This window comes from Fibroporia radiculosa (genome assembly GCF_000313525.1).
Source record: "Fibroporia radiculosa TFFH 294 genomic supercontigs, scaffold1430, whole genome shotgun sequence".
NCBI classification, from domain to species: Eukaryota; Fungi; Basidiomycota; class Agaricomycetes; order Polyporales; family Fibroporiaceae; genus Fibroporia; species Fibroporia radiculosa.
In genome coordinates, this window is record NW_012133301.1 from 14,421 (window position 1) to 31,014 (window position 16,594).

Sequence of the window (16,594 nt, forward strand, 5' to 3'; positions counted from 1 at the left end):
GACTGGCCCCTGCTCGAGCGCTGGGCCCCCGAGCACGAAAGGACTGTACGCTTGAAAGTCCGTAGTCGTTTTATCAAGTTCACCTTCAAGGCTTCACCAGGTCACCAAACATCAAATTCATCCCCCGGGCGTGCAGTGCCGCGCCAGGAGATCTCACACATGTCAGGCACGTTGTTTCGGCGGAGGCTTTTAACCTTGTATTTGTGACAACTCCATCTAACAAGTACACGGCCATGGTGTTACGATATATGAATGTGTCCATGACGATTACTTATTTGTCGCTTTAACAGTATTTTCGCTCGTTATCTCGCTTGCACTTATGGTAAGATACCGTCAGTGATTGATGTATCATTTGTCTTCCTGTTGCAGGGTACTGTTGCACAAATACTTGAAATGAGCTTCCAGCGTTCCGTTTTCCATTTCTCTTCCCTCTTCACGACCTTCTGCTTTGGCCATTGAGATTTCATTCCTTTCCTTCATCGGCTTGTTTTACCGCGCGGGGCGTGCTTTGGATTCGTTCACCATGGTGTCTCTAGTCTCAGTTCGCGATGTCTCTTCCTCAACGGTCATTTATGGGAGGGCGGAGATGGCAGGCATTGAAGTGAGGCAAGCTGCAATCACTCTTCACGAGCTATATTCACGGTGGTGCCGATAGAGTCTGGTGGCTGCGGGTGCGCTCTCAGGAGTGGCTGTGATGGCTTTGTTCATAGTGAGTAATATTTTCCGTCATACAACATGAATTCTACTGAGTTAGGATTCCATAGGTAATGGCCTTCAAACCGCCGTGCTATCGCAATACCCATGTCATCCCCCTTTTCGTCTCTCTACTGGTGGCCAATGTATTACAAGCAATCGCTTCGATGATGGACCTTCGGTGGCTCATGGATGGCGCGGTAGAAGCGGGTCGGTTCTGCAGTGTCCAAGGTGGCCTGAAGAATGGCGGCAATGTGGCAACTGCAGTTTGGTGAGCCATTCCATCACGTCAGTGACAATCCTGTGAACTCATCCACTACAGGTCATTCGCGCTGTCTCTGCACATATTTATGCTCCTGTTCTTGCGCCGGAGTATGAGTACTGCAATTTGTGTTATCGTGGTTGCTCTTGGTTGGTCGCTTGTGGTCATCGTCGTTATTGTTGGTCCCCTCGCGATTCAGACCTCGGCAAAGGGTGATTACTTCGGGCCGTCCGGTTACTGGTAAGTTCAACGTTTCTGCTTCTTCACTGTGTAAACATGTTCTCATGTGATGCTGTTGACAGGTGCTGGATCACACATAACTATCCCGAGGAGCAAACTTTCCTGGAGTACTTTTTTGTACGTGGCTGCCCTTCGTGACATCGGAACACAGATGTCATCTGATTTGTTGCCCTAGGAATTCCTTTCGGCTTCTTGTTCCATCCTTACGTATACAGCCATTATACTCCGTGTTCGCGGAAACTTGGCCGTCATCGATGGAAAATGGCGTCTTAGATTCGTTCCTTGAAACGAACGATGGCTTTTGAGTGTATGTCGCGACTACACCGACAACGCCATGATGAGTATTGCTGCTCGAATGGTCTGGTATGTAGCTATTTAACGTTCTATACCCTCGGTGGCTAAGCTACAATCTAGGCATCCCGTATGTCGCTCAATAACTTTACGCTTAATTTTTTATTTCTATACCCCTATCTTTTGTAGATTGCGTACACCATATGCCTTCTACCCGTTACCCTTGCGCGTTTCATATCTTTTGGCGGACGTGAGGTTCCATTTTGGGCTACCGTTGCCTCGGACTTCATCTTCAATCTCCAAGGTGCGTGCCCCTCATCGTCATTTGTCATTTTCCTTGAAAGAACAGATTGTATCGATGCAAATTCAATCTCTTCGCAGGTCTTGTTAATGTCCTTCTTGTTCTGTGCACTCGCCACCTCATACCGGACACGGAAACACTGCCAATTTTTGTTCCTCGCAAAGACATAGATCTTTCACAGCCTGAAGCATATGGTATCACTCCATTCATTTCAGGGAATTCAGTTCAAACGGAGAAGCCACTGCCTCACATTCCCTCCCATACTCTTATGTCGTCTAACGAAGCAGCTTTACCCATGGCTCATCTCACCCGCCAAGAGTCTAGGCTCAGTCAATCGACTTCGTCGTCAGTTGATTCGCATACGCCGATGCTCAAATAGTGAGCGAGGTCACCCTCCACGAATTAGAGAATTTCTTATCCCATATTCATTCGCAATGATCTGTTTCCAAACGTTTTCTCGATTTGGTGCCATCTGGCATCATTCTTACCGGCTCTACTTGCTGAGAACACTTCGGTGGCTCTGCTACTCTTTATACGTGCCACTGTTTTTCATCAGCTGTCTTTCGAGAACAATACCTGGACAATATGTTTGGGGCTTGTAGTTTACGTGACTTTGTTTTTGTGTCCTTGAGTAAGATTTTCCTTTTGATCGATGTGTTAGTGGTGTGGGCACTATTTATCTGTGGTAAGCATATCTCTCATGCTTGTCTACTCTAGGTGCGCTTACAATTCGATATTAGAACACTTGGTCGTGTTATGGTCGTTTGGGGCCTTGTGCATTACGTTGGACTATGTTGCTCGACGAGTCAGGCTTTTCTTGGGAAAATTATCTTGGCTTATTTTCGAGTGCGATGACAGAAGTGTTGGTTGCTAAACCGATGCGCCGATTCAACCACCTACGTCCTATGCTGGGGTACGGATATAAGGTGACCATTTCAATTGCCTCCGTACTTTCTCGGATTTTGTGAGTGGTCAATATCAGGAACCTCTCACTTGTGAAGGATATAACACTCGTACTACGCTGGGAAAAATATGATGCCTCATTTTGTGGTAACAGTAACGGCTTGTGGCGATCGGCTTCTGTCGAGCTTCTGTCGACGTCTTAGTACCTTCTAACTTATCCACAACAAACAACCAACGTGTATCGAGCCCCATGCTTCTTCCCCCAGCAGTCTACAAGGTGAGTTTGTGGTACTAAGAACTCGAGTTCAGTCAGCACAAGACCATATATGGAAAACTGTCCCTGACTTCTCGATTACACTTCAATAATCTGACGCTACATATAGAAAGATTCAAAACCTGCAAAATTCGTGGAGATGCATCCAAGGCATTTGATAATAATATATGCGCTATTGCGGAGGGAAGTTCGGTACTCTGAACAAAGAATCCTTCATCGGCCGTATTGGAATCTCGCAGCATGCGCTGTACGTATCAATTTTCATATGTCTGCATACGTATTAGTTTCCATGAACCTACACAAACAAGGTATTGCCACCGTTAGCACCGCTGCGATTGTTGCGGGATGCCGCGCCCATCAACTCGGAGCGCTTCCGGCAACTGCAGCTACATTCTGATCTAAGACAAATTCTGGTTGGCAGGATTCGCGATCGGGCTCACTAGTACTGTGTAACGCGGTACACTGGCAGTGCGTAAATTGTCTCCGCAGTATTCCGAGGCATGAATTAACGCTGCTACTTGCAGACGGGCTTGGCTGGAAGTCGGGCTCCGAACGCTGAGCATGCAGGATCGCACGCCCAGTCGCCGACCGACAGCCGCGTACTACAAATATGCACGACTCAGTCAACCAAGGTCAAGCTAAGTTGCACCTTCCCCCCGGTTCTAAATGGATAATCTCCAAATGATTCAAGTTACCGGCTTATCCTCAAGTGAGTATGCCAATTTGCGGGCTGGTTGGCAGAGACGCTCATCAATTGATATCTAAATCAATATGGTGTTCAGTATCTGCTCTTGTGTTTTTGGCATGGGATCTCATTGTACATGTTGCAGACGAGGTAAGACCTAATATCGTGCGCCATCTCGGAGACTAACGAGAGTCAAGGTCCAATATATATGGCGGTAATTCATTTGGGTGATTTGCGCCCTAAAGATTCATGGAAGATTCACAGATGGCCCAACAACTGGTGCAAGTGGCTGTACTGCTTCGTTCGATACTGCCCGCTGATCATCGAAGTGTCAGTCTCCTTCATAACGAAGTACCATCTTTAATTCATAGGCTCACTCTTCAGCGCCGTGTTCACCATATTTTCCAAGCCACGCTACCACTCCGACGTGATGTTCTCTTATGAGACGTGTGCCACAGCAGCCATCATCGAGGCAGTCCTTCAGCAATGTATAGTTAGTGCAGTCGCTGTTATTTCTATAATAAGAGGTGAGCCAATTGTCGTAAAAGCCAGTTCCTGGACGATGCTCACTAAAGGCTAGTGTTCATCCTCTACGAGCGAGACAAGCGAGTTTTAGCGGTTATCCTCGTCCTATACTTGGCAAGCCTTGGAATCTCATTCATAGCAATGATGATGCATGGATCCCAAATGCATTTTGACGAACTTTGTTTGGTCACTTTCGCACCTAAATCCATCATCGTCGCTTGGTACGTCAGTCATTCCGCCAAGGATCCGTGTGCTATAAGTGGGCTGATTGGAGTCGTTGTAGGGTCGTGCCCGCTGGCTTTGAAGCCTTGTTATCCACTCTAGTCATCTACAAATTTCTGCAAAACATTCAAGATCTCCCAGGACTATCCACCCAACCAATTTTATATGTCTTCACCCGAGATGCAGTATGGGCTTTCCTCTTAATGCTGGGTGAGTGCGCGATGTACGAGCAAAAGGAGCTTATCTCATGGCAGTAATTCAAAGCGAGTGCCATTGTCACGGCTTTGAGTTATACTGTCTTCCCGAGCGGGTTGTCCGGGAGCTTTTACTTGTGAGTTGGAAAGTCGTACAATTTTGGGCATTTCGCTAATTGCAGTCCCGTCTTAGTTGGAACATCTCACTCTCCTCATTTGCCGTGGGTGGCCCTAAAACACAATTCGTCAGACGCATATTGAATAATTCAATGCAGGGCTCGCACGTTCTACTCAATCTCCGTCAGGTGGGGGCAAATGCAGGCGACCTCTCATCCCCATCCCTCTCGGAATTAGACTTCGACAGAATGCATTTCGCTCCCCAATAAAACCCAGATCCTGACCCAGCAATACCAAATAAGTCGTAATAGTTATTCTTAGATTGCATCTAAGCAAGCAATCCATGTAAAAACACGAAGCCTATATATTGCTACAGATGTCGCACATTCCGCAGGTATAATAATTCTACAGGCGGGAACGAGGAGGCGGATCACGGTCAACGTAGCGAATCATCTTCGGGGTCAGCTGCTCGAGACTAGTCACACCGAGCAGCCGCATTCCTGTCTCTATCTCTTCCCGCAGTACTGGTGACAAGCATTGAATGCACAGAGAGCTTTACAAATAGACAAGAACAACATACTTTGGATTACTCTGAGGCAGCCCTCTTCACCCCATATGCCATTAGCATACAGAAAGGGCCTGCCGATACCGACCCCGCGTGCACCCAAACAAAGGGCCTTCAACACATCAGTCCCGCGCCGCACGCCTCCGTCGATGTACACCTCGTGATCTACGAGCAGGTCCGGGCAAGTTTGATGGAGTTCGTAGAGAAGTGTCATCGGCGCCGGAGAGCTACGTGTTAATTGCTCAGCTAGTACTCAGCTTCGAAAATGTGAAACGAAGCATACAAGTCCATTTCTCGTCCGCCGTGGTTTGACAGGATAATGGCACTAACGCCATATCTGAAAGCCTTCTCTGCATCCTTCAAAAAGATCGGTATCGAGTGACACATGAGTGTACAATGGAGAGTCCTACCTCGACACATTGAATTCCTTTGATAATGATCGGCAATTTGGTGATGCTCTGTAGCCATGGGATGTCCTCCCCTAGGGTATCAACCAATCAGCATGACCCCGCCTCCACTTGTGGATGTTATTTACAGCAGACGTCAGGGTCTTGATATCCAGAGATTGCCTGCGAATTTTTGAGCATCGCAAAACACGGGAGAAGTCTGAACATACATGCGAAACCCCCAATCCTCCGCCTGTGTCCGATTTGCCGAATGCTGCTGGCATATCCTATGCTTCTGCGTTAACAAAATCATTATTATCAGGGTACACTGTCAGCACCTTCAGGTCATCTCCTTTGGCCCGCTGATCAAGTTCACGCTTCCCAGGGACAGCAGCATCCACTGTTAGCATGATTGCCTTGAATCCCTGACTCTCCACCTTCTTGATTAGAACGTCTGACGCGGATCGATCCTTATTCATATACAACTAATGAAAGATCAGAAATATGTCGGCCGTACACCCGTCAAAATGCATACCTGAAAGATTAAATCCTGGCGGGGGAGCTTGACTGATACACATTCATCTGTCGAACAACTGGCGTTGTTGGAGATCTATTTAGGGATAAGCTAGAATACAGGTACCGCACAGAATGCTGAGACAACTGACACCCTGCAAGATACCTTCTCGTCCGGCAGCTCGTGTAGCGTTCATCTCACCATCTGGATGCCCAAGGCGCATCAGAGCTGCAGGAGAAATGTATATCGGCAGCGATGAGGGGAGGCCAAACATTGATCTTGTCGTGGATATACGCGAGATCTTATTCAAGCTGACAACGCAACCAAAATTAAGGAGCGTTCTGTAAACACAAGGTCAGAATATATGAAGACTTACACACGCGGTCGGAACCAGAACCGTTTAAATGAGGCAGTGTTCTCGAAATATGCTAGACCAGCGCTCAGTCTAGTTGCCGGACACGCAAGAACACATAAGAACTGACTATTTTCGTCATCAGCAGTCGAGCGATAGTATGCCCATGCAGTTTTTGTCAAAACGTTCTGAGCAAGTTCCTTGAGCAAAGACTCAGTTTTCACCTCAAAAGACATTTAAGATAGCACAAAGTCTTACTTCGATCTCGTTCAGGTTCAGGACCAGAGATGGATGAGGTATCAGCTTTCGGGCTTCTGCTACCCTCAACTCTTCTTCAGTTGGCTGGTGAGCATCCGTGGGCATAGTTGCTGGGTCAACGGGCCCCAGATGAGCCGCTATAGGTAGCTGCTGCAGTGTATCGGGAGGGTGAATTGGTACGAAAGCCTTGCTGTGTCGCAGATTATATCAGCCATGAATACGCACAGCTGATCCAACCTACGTCGCATCTTTTCCCGAGTTCCTGACAATAACCCCTGCGCCTCCAGGATGCCATTTCAGAACCGATGTAGCATCATACACTTGACCATTGATAATGACCCAGCAGCTCTCCGAGGTGCTGTGTCTCTGAACCTCCTGGTACGTGATATGCTTCTCTACTTGCACACTCGGGACAGGCGCTTTCCCTGGCGTATCGAGATACACAGGATGGAGAGCAGCATAGCCGATCTGCAAGAGGACGAACAGTGAGCCAGATATTCTGTTGTGTGAATGAAAAATGCACACGTATGCACCAAAGACAGCGCCTCCTGCAAATAGTCTGGCAAAGTACGAGGTTCGTCGTGAAAGTTGTCTAGTATGAGAGGCCAGATGGCGAGTACTAGCCCTCCGGATAGCACCTAGGTCTTGGATAGCCAGCCTTCCAGTCCGAAGCAACAAATGCATGGCAGAAACTTCTGCGCCGGGGAGCAGCGGAAATAGAGGGCGTTGGCCTTTGGGCTTTCATATATTCCGGTCGCAACTCGCTAGCAATGTGCATCTGAGCACGCTCGGACAAGCGGTCCGTTGTATAAAGTCACATGTGCGTCAAAGCAACACGGTCACGAGGAATGTAGCCGCATTGGCGCCCATCTCAGAAAGAGTAGCCAGATTCGAGTCGCATGCGCAAAGGAGGAACTAGTATGTATGCAGTAACATTTACGCACTAGTACTTGAGTGCCATCGGTCTCGATGATCTCGAGTGTGATTGGATAGATACTGGTAACTTCCGACCATAGTTATGAGCATCGAGTTCCTGTGTAAACATAGTAAGCTCAATTCAGATTCGTCGTTAACATTTACTGTCGTCATACTTTTACTGGCAAACAATCACAAGTTCGCAGGGAAAATTGTATCGTCAAAAACACTGAGCGGCGGACGCATTTCTACCGTTCCCTTATTCAGTGGCTCGCAGTTGTCAACTCGTATCCAGGTAGGTCGCCAGCATCTTAGAAGCTGACCACCGAGAGTGATACCGGGTCAAGTACCAGCAACCAGCCAACCTCAACGCCCGGTTCCCATGGGTAGATTCGTAATCGAGGAAGTTCTCAGACGCATTATGATTCTGCAACGGGTTTGACAGCAGGCTTCTAGTTGAAATCTACGCAAGCATCCGGACATTCTCAATTAATGATGCGTAAGTATGGCTCAGGAACTCTGCGGTCTCCCCTGCTTGGGCTTGTATCATGATAGTCAATATTGTTTGTGGTAGCTGTCATAAGAAAGACGCTCAGGAATTTTCCATGGTGTCCCGGATTTAACACAAGCGAATAATCGTACCGTAATGCCACTGGGTTCGTTCTGAGTGTTGAATGGTTGTGTCCGAAAGTGATCAGATTTGATTATCCATATGCAAATCGCTCATTCGCATGGCTTAACGAGACTACATACCTTAAACTCGAGGACATGGCTACATGGCGCCACAGTAGCAGGCTAAATAAGGGACGTAGAACTTAACACGCTATAGTTAATTAAGAAAGATGGCCGCCATCCGTGAGAGAGCCGAACCGAGCATGGCGTGGAAGTCTGGAAGATCAGAGGTCTGTAGTGGAACACACTTACCTAGTTGAATTACCCACGTACCCTGACTAAACCATTTCGCGAACAAACCACCATGCCAGGTATAAGATATTCTGGGTATTTCTATGGAAAGTCAGTCCCCGTGCTGTCCAAGAACATATTGTTCAACGACAGTACCATTCTGATCCTCTGAGAGCTGGACGTGTCGGCCTGTAGAGAGCCTCCCGACCAACTTGCGACCTGAAGCCATGCGGCATGGGTCTATGATGGAAGACGACCGTACACGCGGCATCTTTAGCGACGCAGGGGTTATGCAGGAGGGATACTTTATCGCTCTGGTTCCGAATGTCTCCCAAATATCGCTGGTGGTGGCATTTCACGTCGCATACCTGGTAGTGTCCCGAAACAAAATAGTTCATATCTGAGCTGCCCTTAGCTGCTAAGCATGGCGAATGGGCCGACGAGCAAATTTCAGCGAGAGATTCAGTATTGAGATCGGACCCCTAGAGTATCCGATAATTGTCGGCGCTTCAAATTCGCGGGATGTGCCCCGCGACCGCCAAATTGATCCCGTTAAATATGCCTGGCGCTCGAGAGAGACATGATAGGCACTTCTCGTTGTCGGTCTCCTCGACGGTTTCGCTGGCAGCAACCAAGGGATCGTGCCTTCTCACTGAGAAAGTCGGAGCGGTGCTCGGATGGCATACTCCGATAAGGACAGCATGCCGAGTGTTCTACATCCAGCTATCGACCCCTTGGACATCGCGTTAGCTGTCCCTGCGAATGAGTCTCCACTCGAGAGGCAGGCCAGGCTGTCGGCCGAGTCAGAGGCGAAAAGGATTTCGGACATGATCGATGAGGAGCTGCAGCGTCAGGAAAGAGCGGAGAAGAAAGGGCCAAGATCAGTGAAGATACTGCTACTCGGTACGCGCATACTTCTTCGCAGTGGGCTCCTTGCTAATGTCAAACGCTCACCAGGTCAAAGTGAATCAGGTACAGTGATAACTCTTCGACACGAAATGCCAATCTGACGTATTTTGCCCAGGCAAATCCACTACATTGAAAAGTGAGTAGAGATGCGCCGACTATGCATCCATACTGAGTACCGTCGGTAGATTTTCAGTTAATGAATTCGCCCAAAGTAAGCTTCAATGAGACCGTTGTGTTCGCTTACCAACAATCAAGTCCAATAGGCGTTCCGAGCCGAACGAGCCTCGTGGCGGGCAGTCATTCACCTCAATATTGTACGCTCCATTCGCATGATCCTCGACGTCATGGCGGAAGCACAAGCCACTCAAACAGCGGCTGGGTATGGTCCTCCATCTTCTATGTTGCGTCCCTCAAGCAGTCGTGATAACCCCAGCCGGCCAAGCGACCCCGACCAGCCCCTCTTGACGGCCGAACACTTGAAGCTAAAGATGCGCCTATCGCCGCTCCTCCAGGTAGAACAGACCCTGGTGCGCAAACTCACCCCGCCAGGCTCTGCAGAATTCGAAGCCACGCACCTGGCGAGCGTCACGAGTGGATATGTCGAGCGTGCCCGATCGAAGGAGGTTGCGGTGAATTCGCAATTTGCGTGGAAAAACATGTTCTCCCGATTTTTGCCAGAGTCGCGCGAGAGCTTTGACAGCAGTAGAGATGGGATCGACTGGGATGATCCCGATGTGAGTGTGTTTTTGTACGTGTAGATGCGCTACTGAGTGTTGTCAGGACCCCGGACGAATTATATATGCATGCGGGGAGGACATGATCCGGTTGTGGAACGATGATACTATTCGGAAGCTTCTGAAAATGCATAATCTGCGACTTGAGGATCGGTCAGGATTGTAAGTGAATATTTTTCGGATCGCCTATCTCGACTCACCATTTCAATGCAGTTTTCTGGACTCACTAGAACGCATCACAGCGCCACATTATGTGCCAGCCGATGGTACGTTCTGCGTTTACAATCTCGTGGCATTTTATAGACTTTGTATTTGATAGATGATATCCTTCGTGCTCGATTGAAGACACTTGGAATCACAGAATATCGATTTACTATCAAAGACGGTAGGTGTAACTTTTGAGGTCCTACGTAAGTCGCTGATATTTTGTCATGAAGGCTCATTGGGTGGATCAACACGTGAATGGAAGATCTTCGACGTCGGCGGTCACAGATCTCTAGTGAGTATTCCTCCTCTAGACTTTCACCTGAGCTGATGGTCATGTATCATAGCGAGGTCAGGTCTTTCATCATCAACAAAATAGAATACTAATATATGCGACTCCTCTCTTGTAGCGGCGTGGGCTCCATATTTTGATGATATGAAGTGAGTAAATAGCTATTGGATTGTTCAAGTTGTAACTGATCCCTGCAGCGCCATACTGTTCTTGGCACCAATCAGCTGCTTTGACCAGATGCTCGAGGAGGACTCGACGGTGAACCGATTAGTTGCGTTTTGCTCACATTGTCAGAGAGTTTTCACTGACTGTATTTTCGTATCAACAGGAAGATTCTGTCTTACTCTGGAAGTCTATCGTTTCCAATCCCTTACTCTCGAAGACCAGCCTTGTGTTGTTATTGAATAAGATCGATATCTTCAAGACGAAGTTGGAAGCGGGGATACGGCTCGCCAAGTATATCGTCTCATATGGGAATAGACCAAATGACTACGAGACTACATCAACATGTACGTTAAATGACTTGATTTATTCTTTATGCCCTGCCTCACGTCGTCCAGACCTACGGCGGAAGTTTGCGCAGATACACCAGGATCGATCGCCTGAGCCCCGCCCGTTCTATTGTCATTTCACCAATGTTATTGTAAGTCGACTGCCTTCCTTCTCAGGCTTGGTGAATGACGCGAATTTACGCCAGGACACCAAATCTACCCGCTTAATACTCGCGGATGGTAAGTATAAGTACGTTATAGCCGTCCAGTGGTTCTGACATCTGCGGCCTAGTGCAAGATACTGTCATCTTGAGAAATCTACAACAGAGTAGCTTGATATCGTAGTGTACGTAGTGGGACATTTGTTGTATATTTTACATTTCTTGGATTTGTCTGAATGTATGTAGTATTGTTGCTTCCTCTGGAAGCAAACCTTAACCCGAATTCCGGTCAATTGTGGGCCGGTGCCACCAAGGCTCAGATCGTGAATTCTTGGACGACCTCGCCCTTCCACGTTGTGCGCGGCCAGTACGCTTCTTAAGTTCCCCTCTGACCATCTAGCCTTTTATCTCTCCACATATCTTGTTTTTATCTTGGATAGCTGAACTCCTTCGTCTCCACCAACATCATGCACCTGAGCTCCTGACTAGGTATAGACCACATTTATTTCATTGCTTTCAACAAATTGCACCCAGTCTCTGGATCTTGTTTATTGGCGATATGCCTATTGTACGAGCTTTGGAGAGTATTGGATCAGGGTCGGCCGGATCATCATTGTCATTGGCTTCACAGGTGTGTCTTGAGATTTGTTTACATTCTGCATTTTTTGCTGCGCATGGGAAATTTGACTGGATCATGTTTATATATGAAGTGGAATGAAAAAAGTTCTTTCCCCACTGTTGTTAAAATTTGAGATGAATTCTGCATTTCTTGTTGGTGGGCATGGTCAATCAAGTCATGTAAGAGATGTGGTGTATTCCTGAGCCCGTCCGTAGTGCTCATGGAGTCGAGGAATCGCTTTCGTCCGTCTCTGAAATCAATGAATGTCGTTTGCGATTTCATACTGACTGTCATGATGGGGGTATTGCCTTAGTCCACCCGATACTCGGACAAATTGGAAGATTTGGACGATGTTATGCGAACAGTCTCAGTAGGTAAGCAGCCATATGTGCACATAGCCAGGCAGAGCTGACACGATATACGGTCAGACAATACCGTACAAAGCAATGCACAATCCATCACGCAGATCGGAACGCCATCATCTGGGAATATACCCGTACAGATGTTGGGAAAACGGAAATCGTTGACAAGGGAGGCGACATTGATTACAGACGCCGTTGGGCCGACGAAGCTGCGCAGAACATCGAATACAAACTCTCAGCGGACAAATCGATCAACTGGGCTGTCGGATACAGTGGTGTTATCCACAGAAGCATCTCCTCATCGATCACATTATGTTCCTGCCGCCCTGGTGGGGAGCTCTGCCCCCACTCCAGCAGCTACATCAGAGTTTCAGCCTGTGATAATCGTGAGCTGCTTACCTTTATGTCCTTGTAAGCTGACTACTCAATCGTATATGTAGGCCTACTCACATGCGCTCCGTGGATATGTGGACCCGCTCGTGTGGGGTGCGCAGTGGGAGATCTCTAGATTCGTAAGTGCGGGGGTAGGCTACGACAAATTCCCGATTCACAATCTGGTCGAGCTGCGCGACCTGAGGACGAATGCCAAGTCAGCACCCGAAGTGGCAAGAATGGTTGCCACTGAATGTGGTCTAAAGTCGGCAAGTGCAAAAGAGCTCCGTGATAGCCCGTTCGCATCGGTGTTTGCAAAGGAGAATAGTGTTAAAGTGCGTGATTTGGATTATGAGATGAAATCGCCATCTTAATGTCATGCAGCACCCATGGGATGAGCTAGACAAGGAAGCTAAAATCCTCTCTCAAGCAGTACACGGTGGCCTCGGTTGTAATGAATCTGAGCTGTTTCTCCTTGATGATCCATGGTATGGGGGACGGGTCCATTTTACAGGAAAATTGGTCTTCGTAGCTGACACTGCAGGAAATTCGAGTTATCAAGTACGCCTAGATCGCCCGGTCCTTGGACCGTCATGTGAATTTTCTCGCCGATTTGGGTCATATCAATTCATTCGTATCCGCATACCCAAAGACATACTCAACCAATCGGACAAGAAAGGCTGGGGCGGTGGTAACTTGTTGGAGTATTTTCGCCGGCCGTTTGTAGTGAGCAGTCGGGTATTCAGGGCGTTTTATTCCAAGGAGCACAACGTATTCCTCGTCCAAACTAACGAGTGCTGGGACGGGACAAGAATTGTTGAGGCAAAGCCAACTTCAAGACCACCACACGATCAAACACTTTCCTTTCTCGAGTTTCTGAAGTTTCACAATAACATGGAGCTCAATCGACACCAAGTAAGGAGAATACTCTGCATGCCCGAAGGCTGCTAACTGTGTATAGACAATGGTCAAATGGGCCGCGCGCTTCGCTCTCGGACTCTCGAATTCTGTGCCTGGAGCACGAGTACGACCATCTGAGATTGCTTTTGAGGACGATATCAGTAAGTAAGTCTACAGTATCTATATAACTACTTCTGAAAGACAGTTATAGTTTGTGCCGCATGGGACGGCAATGGAAAAGCGCCAAATGAACAGATCATGACCGACGGCTGTGGTCTAATAAGCACGGATATTCTACAACTCATCGCTGATCGGCTAGGCTTATCCTCTGTCCCGACCGCGATTCAAATGCGCGTGTGTGGCAGTAAGGTCAACTATATGTGCTTCAGATATGTTATATTGCCTCAATGCCTTGTACGGTTTTTCAGGGCATCCTCCTCGCGCACCCGCATCCACAGCGGCCGAGCTTGGCCTCATCTCCGCGCGTATGGCTGCGACCATCTCAGGTCAAAATTAAACACTCTACGACAAATCAGTTGCCCGCGAACCTGGACCCCGCGTTATGTACGATCGATGTACTACGTCCTTCCCGATTGACTAGCCCAGTCCGGCTCTCGACCGAGACTATTATTAATCTGGCCGAGAACGGGGTGCCCACGGATGTGTTTATCAACCTCATGAAGGCGACCTTGAAAGCGAAAGTACACAGCTTGACTAATTGGGAGGGTAGCTTGGGCCTATTCAAGTTATGGATGAATGTTGCGCGTGCAGGAAATGTTTTCATGGCGCGACTAGCACGAGAAGCTGCAGGAGCTGCTCGTGCAAAAGGTTTTGTTTTCGAAGATTTTGTCGGGGAAGAGACTAATGACGAAGACGGGCTGAACCATCTCGATGAAGCGATTGAAGACCATTCGACTGCATGGTGGGATGACCCCATTAGTGGTTGCCCATCCTCACTTGAAGAGACCGTTATGGTACTCTTAGATGCTGGGTTCAATCCAAAGACCTGCCCTGTGCTCGCCGCAAAGCTCAAAGAAGTTGTGAAGCGCGTCATTACTACGATGGTCAGGAAGTATCAAATTGAGGTATCGCAGTCATTGTCTGCGGTCATTGTTCCTGGTACGTGAACCTTCTCACTATAATAGAAATGGGGTTCTCACATGATCACAGATCCCTGCAATGTTCTAAGGCCAGGTGAGATTCATGTCAAGAGTAGCCAAAGAAACCTTGTGGACCAAGATGGCAAGCGGACAGACATTATTCTAGGGGACGTGCTGGTATGAGGGCATCAATGTTGTCAGATATGACTGATCCTGAATATCTAACCTCTGAAGGTCACAAGACATCCGTGCAAAGTACCCACTGATGTTCAAAAAGTGAGACTAGTCCTTCTTTGAGTACCATCACGTAGCTCATACTCTTACCAGGTTCAGGCGGTATACCACGAAAAGCTCCGGAATTATGTGGATGTCATCGTTGTCTCCACAAAGGACCACATCTATGGTAATAAGTTATTAAATAGACACCTCGCAAGTTGTACTGGCGGCGGTAAGTTAAGACACTGGGTTTTATTAAAGATAATTGAACAAATCAATTAGGTGACTACGATGGCGACATGATGGAAGTCTTTTGGAAGCGCGAACTTGTCTCCGCGTTCGTCAATGCTGACCCCAAGTTTCTTCAAGAACCACCTGGCGTCCAGTTCTGTTTGTCGAAGAACACAGAAACGGTTGCACAATACCTAGCACATACTCCTCTGAATGGACCGAAAGAAAAAATCATATGTGAATTGCAAGCATACCTTCTTGGGAGTCTCCAGGATAGTGCGATGGTCGGGATATACTCAACCTGGTGGGAAAACTCGATATATGCATCAGGATATTGTCATCCGACAACAATATTCTTGGCGTACATGTATGTCCCAATTCTGAGTCTTTGTTTACAATGCACTGATACGACATGCAGGTTCTGCGCCATTCTTGACGGATCCAAGACCGGTGTCAGAGTGCTACCTGGCGCATATGAAAAGCATAAGCGTACTTATGCCCACCGTCCACCCGTCTGGAAGGAAACCGAGGAGGAACGCGAGCGTCATATAAGAGCAGAGACGAACGAACCCAACCTTCGGCGAGAGACTGAGCGTCTCGGGGTGTTCATCATGGACGAGATCTTTGAACAGGCTCAAGTTGAATGCCGCGGACATCTCGCTCACGTCGACGAGGTCCTGAACCCCACCGTTGTCTTGCTAGACGCAGATCTGGTGGCACCCTTCGAGGAGATGGAGATTCGTGCGCAGAAGCTACTGAAGCTACGTGGTGACAATGGCATGCTGCAGGAGCTTCAAGAAATCCAAAAACATGTAGAGAAGGTGTATTCTAACTGGAGAAGGTCGCGACATGTGGACGAGGGTCGCAGCGGGTCGGGCGGGAGCGGGGTCAGTGGAGGGAAGAGTAAAGTCGGATTCACCGGTCTTCCCATCGAGAAACGCCAGGACAGACTCCGCGAACTGTCACAACAATTTCATGGCGGGCCTTCCCCTTCGTCTGAGCTGCTCTATTTCGATGAAGTGTCGCTGCGGCGCGTACGCGCATCGTATGCTTACATTTTCGACCATCGCAGCTCGCCGTACAAATGGTCGCGCTTTCCATGGGACGTCAGCATGCGCACACTATGCGAGATCAAGGCTAACGCACTAGGGCCAAGCAAGACGCTGACCGAAGATTTTTATGCAAGGATGTCGATTAATAAGGCATTCCTTCGCGAGGCACAGTGATATTATATTGACTTATTTTGGAGGATCCGGATATTGTATTTGTACGAAACAGCATTTGCATACGGATTTCTCGACATGTGTTCTTTTATTTCCGCATGATATAGAACTTCGGATGATACTTTGCAATGTCTGTCGAACCGAATCAATGTATTGTAGTTGTTACGCCCGTCGTTTGAA

At 48.1% G+C, this 16,594-nt stretch overlaps 4 protein-coding genes across 4 annotated transcripts; 3 read left to right on the forward strand and 1 right to left on the reverse strand.

Annotated features, from left to right (window-relative positions):
• Positions 1 to 523: 523 nt before the first annotated feature.
• FIBRA_02819 (uncharacterized protein) lies at positions 524 to 2,166 on the forward strand (the record flags this gene model as incomplete). The annotated part of the gene is made up of 7 exons (XM_012324670.1): positions 524 to 601; positions 656 to 709; positions 765 to 964; positions 1,016 to 1,195; positions 1,258 to 1,312; positions 1,676 to 1,790; positions 1,868 to 2,166. The coding sequence occupies 7 exons, from the start codon at positions 524 to 526 to the stop codon at positions 2,164 to 2,166; spliced, it is 981 nt and encodes a 326-aa protein (XP_012180060.1).
• Positions 2,167 to 4,336: 2,170 nt separating this feature from the next.
• Positions 4,337 to 4,976, forward strand: FIBRA_02820 (uncharacterized protein; the record flags this gene model as incomplete). Its single annotated transcript, XM_012324671.1, has 5 exons — positions 4,337 to 4,395; positions 4,458 to 4,606; positions 4,661 to 4,727; positions 4,784 to 4,811; positions 4,866 to 4,976. 5 exons carry the CDS (start codon positions 4,337 to 4,339, stop codon positions 4,974 to 4,976), a joined length of 414 nt encoding a protein of 137 aa, XP_012180061.1.
• A 136-nt stretch (positions 4,977 to 5,112) lies between these two features.
• FIBRA_02821 (uncharacterized protein) lies at positions 5,113 to 7,560 on the reverse strand (the record flags this gene model as incomplete). The annotated part of the gene is made up of 15 exons (XM_012324672.1): positions 5,113 to 5,231; positions 5,288 to 5,499; positions 5,556 to 5,629; positions 5,683 to 5,753; positions 5,808 to 5,841; positions 5,889 to 5,945; positions 5,997 to 6,143; positions 6,194 to 6,268; positions 6,324 to 6,513; positions 6,549 to 6,600; positions 6,655 to 6,724; positions 6,783 to 6,972; positions 7,024 to 7,250; positions 7,308 to 7,341; positions 7,421 to 7,560. The coding sequence occupies 15 exons, from the start codon at positions 7,558 to 7,560 to the stop codon at positions 5,113 to 5,115; spliced, it is 1,692 nt and encodes a 563-aa protein (XP_012180062.1).
• Positions 7,561 to 9,301: 1,741 nt separating this feature from the next.
• FIBRA_02822 (uncharacterized protein) lies at positions 9,302 to 16,417 on the forward strand (the record flags this gene model as incomplete). The annotated part of the gene is made up of 25 exons (XM_012324673.1): positions 9,302 to 9,503; positions 9,558 to 9,572; positions 9,625 to 9,645; positions 9,695 to 9,720; positions 9,773 to 10,243; positions 10,290 to 10,405; positions 10,457 to 10,509; positions 10,563 to 10,628; positions 10,681 to 10,742; positions 11,068 to 11,248; positions 11,300 to 11,382; positions 11,437 to 11,470; positions 11,523 to 11,533; positions 12,324 to 12,384; positions 12,439 to 12,758; positions 12,813 to 13,079; positions 13,129 to 13,659; positions 13,706 to 13,805; positions 13,856 to 14,013; positions 14,073 to 14,763; positions 14,815 to 14,921; positions 14,979 to 15,020; positions 15,072 to 15,192; positions 15,243 to 15,558; positions 15,610 to 16,417. 25 exons carry the CDS (start codon positions 9,302 to 9,304, stop codon positions 16,415 to 16,417), a joined length of 4,863 nt encoding a protein of 1,620 aa, XP_012180063.1.
• Between the last annotated feature and the right edge of the window lie 177 nt (positions 16,418 to 16,594).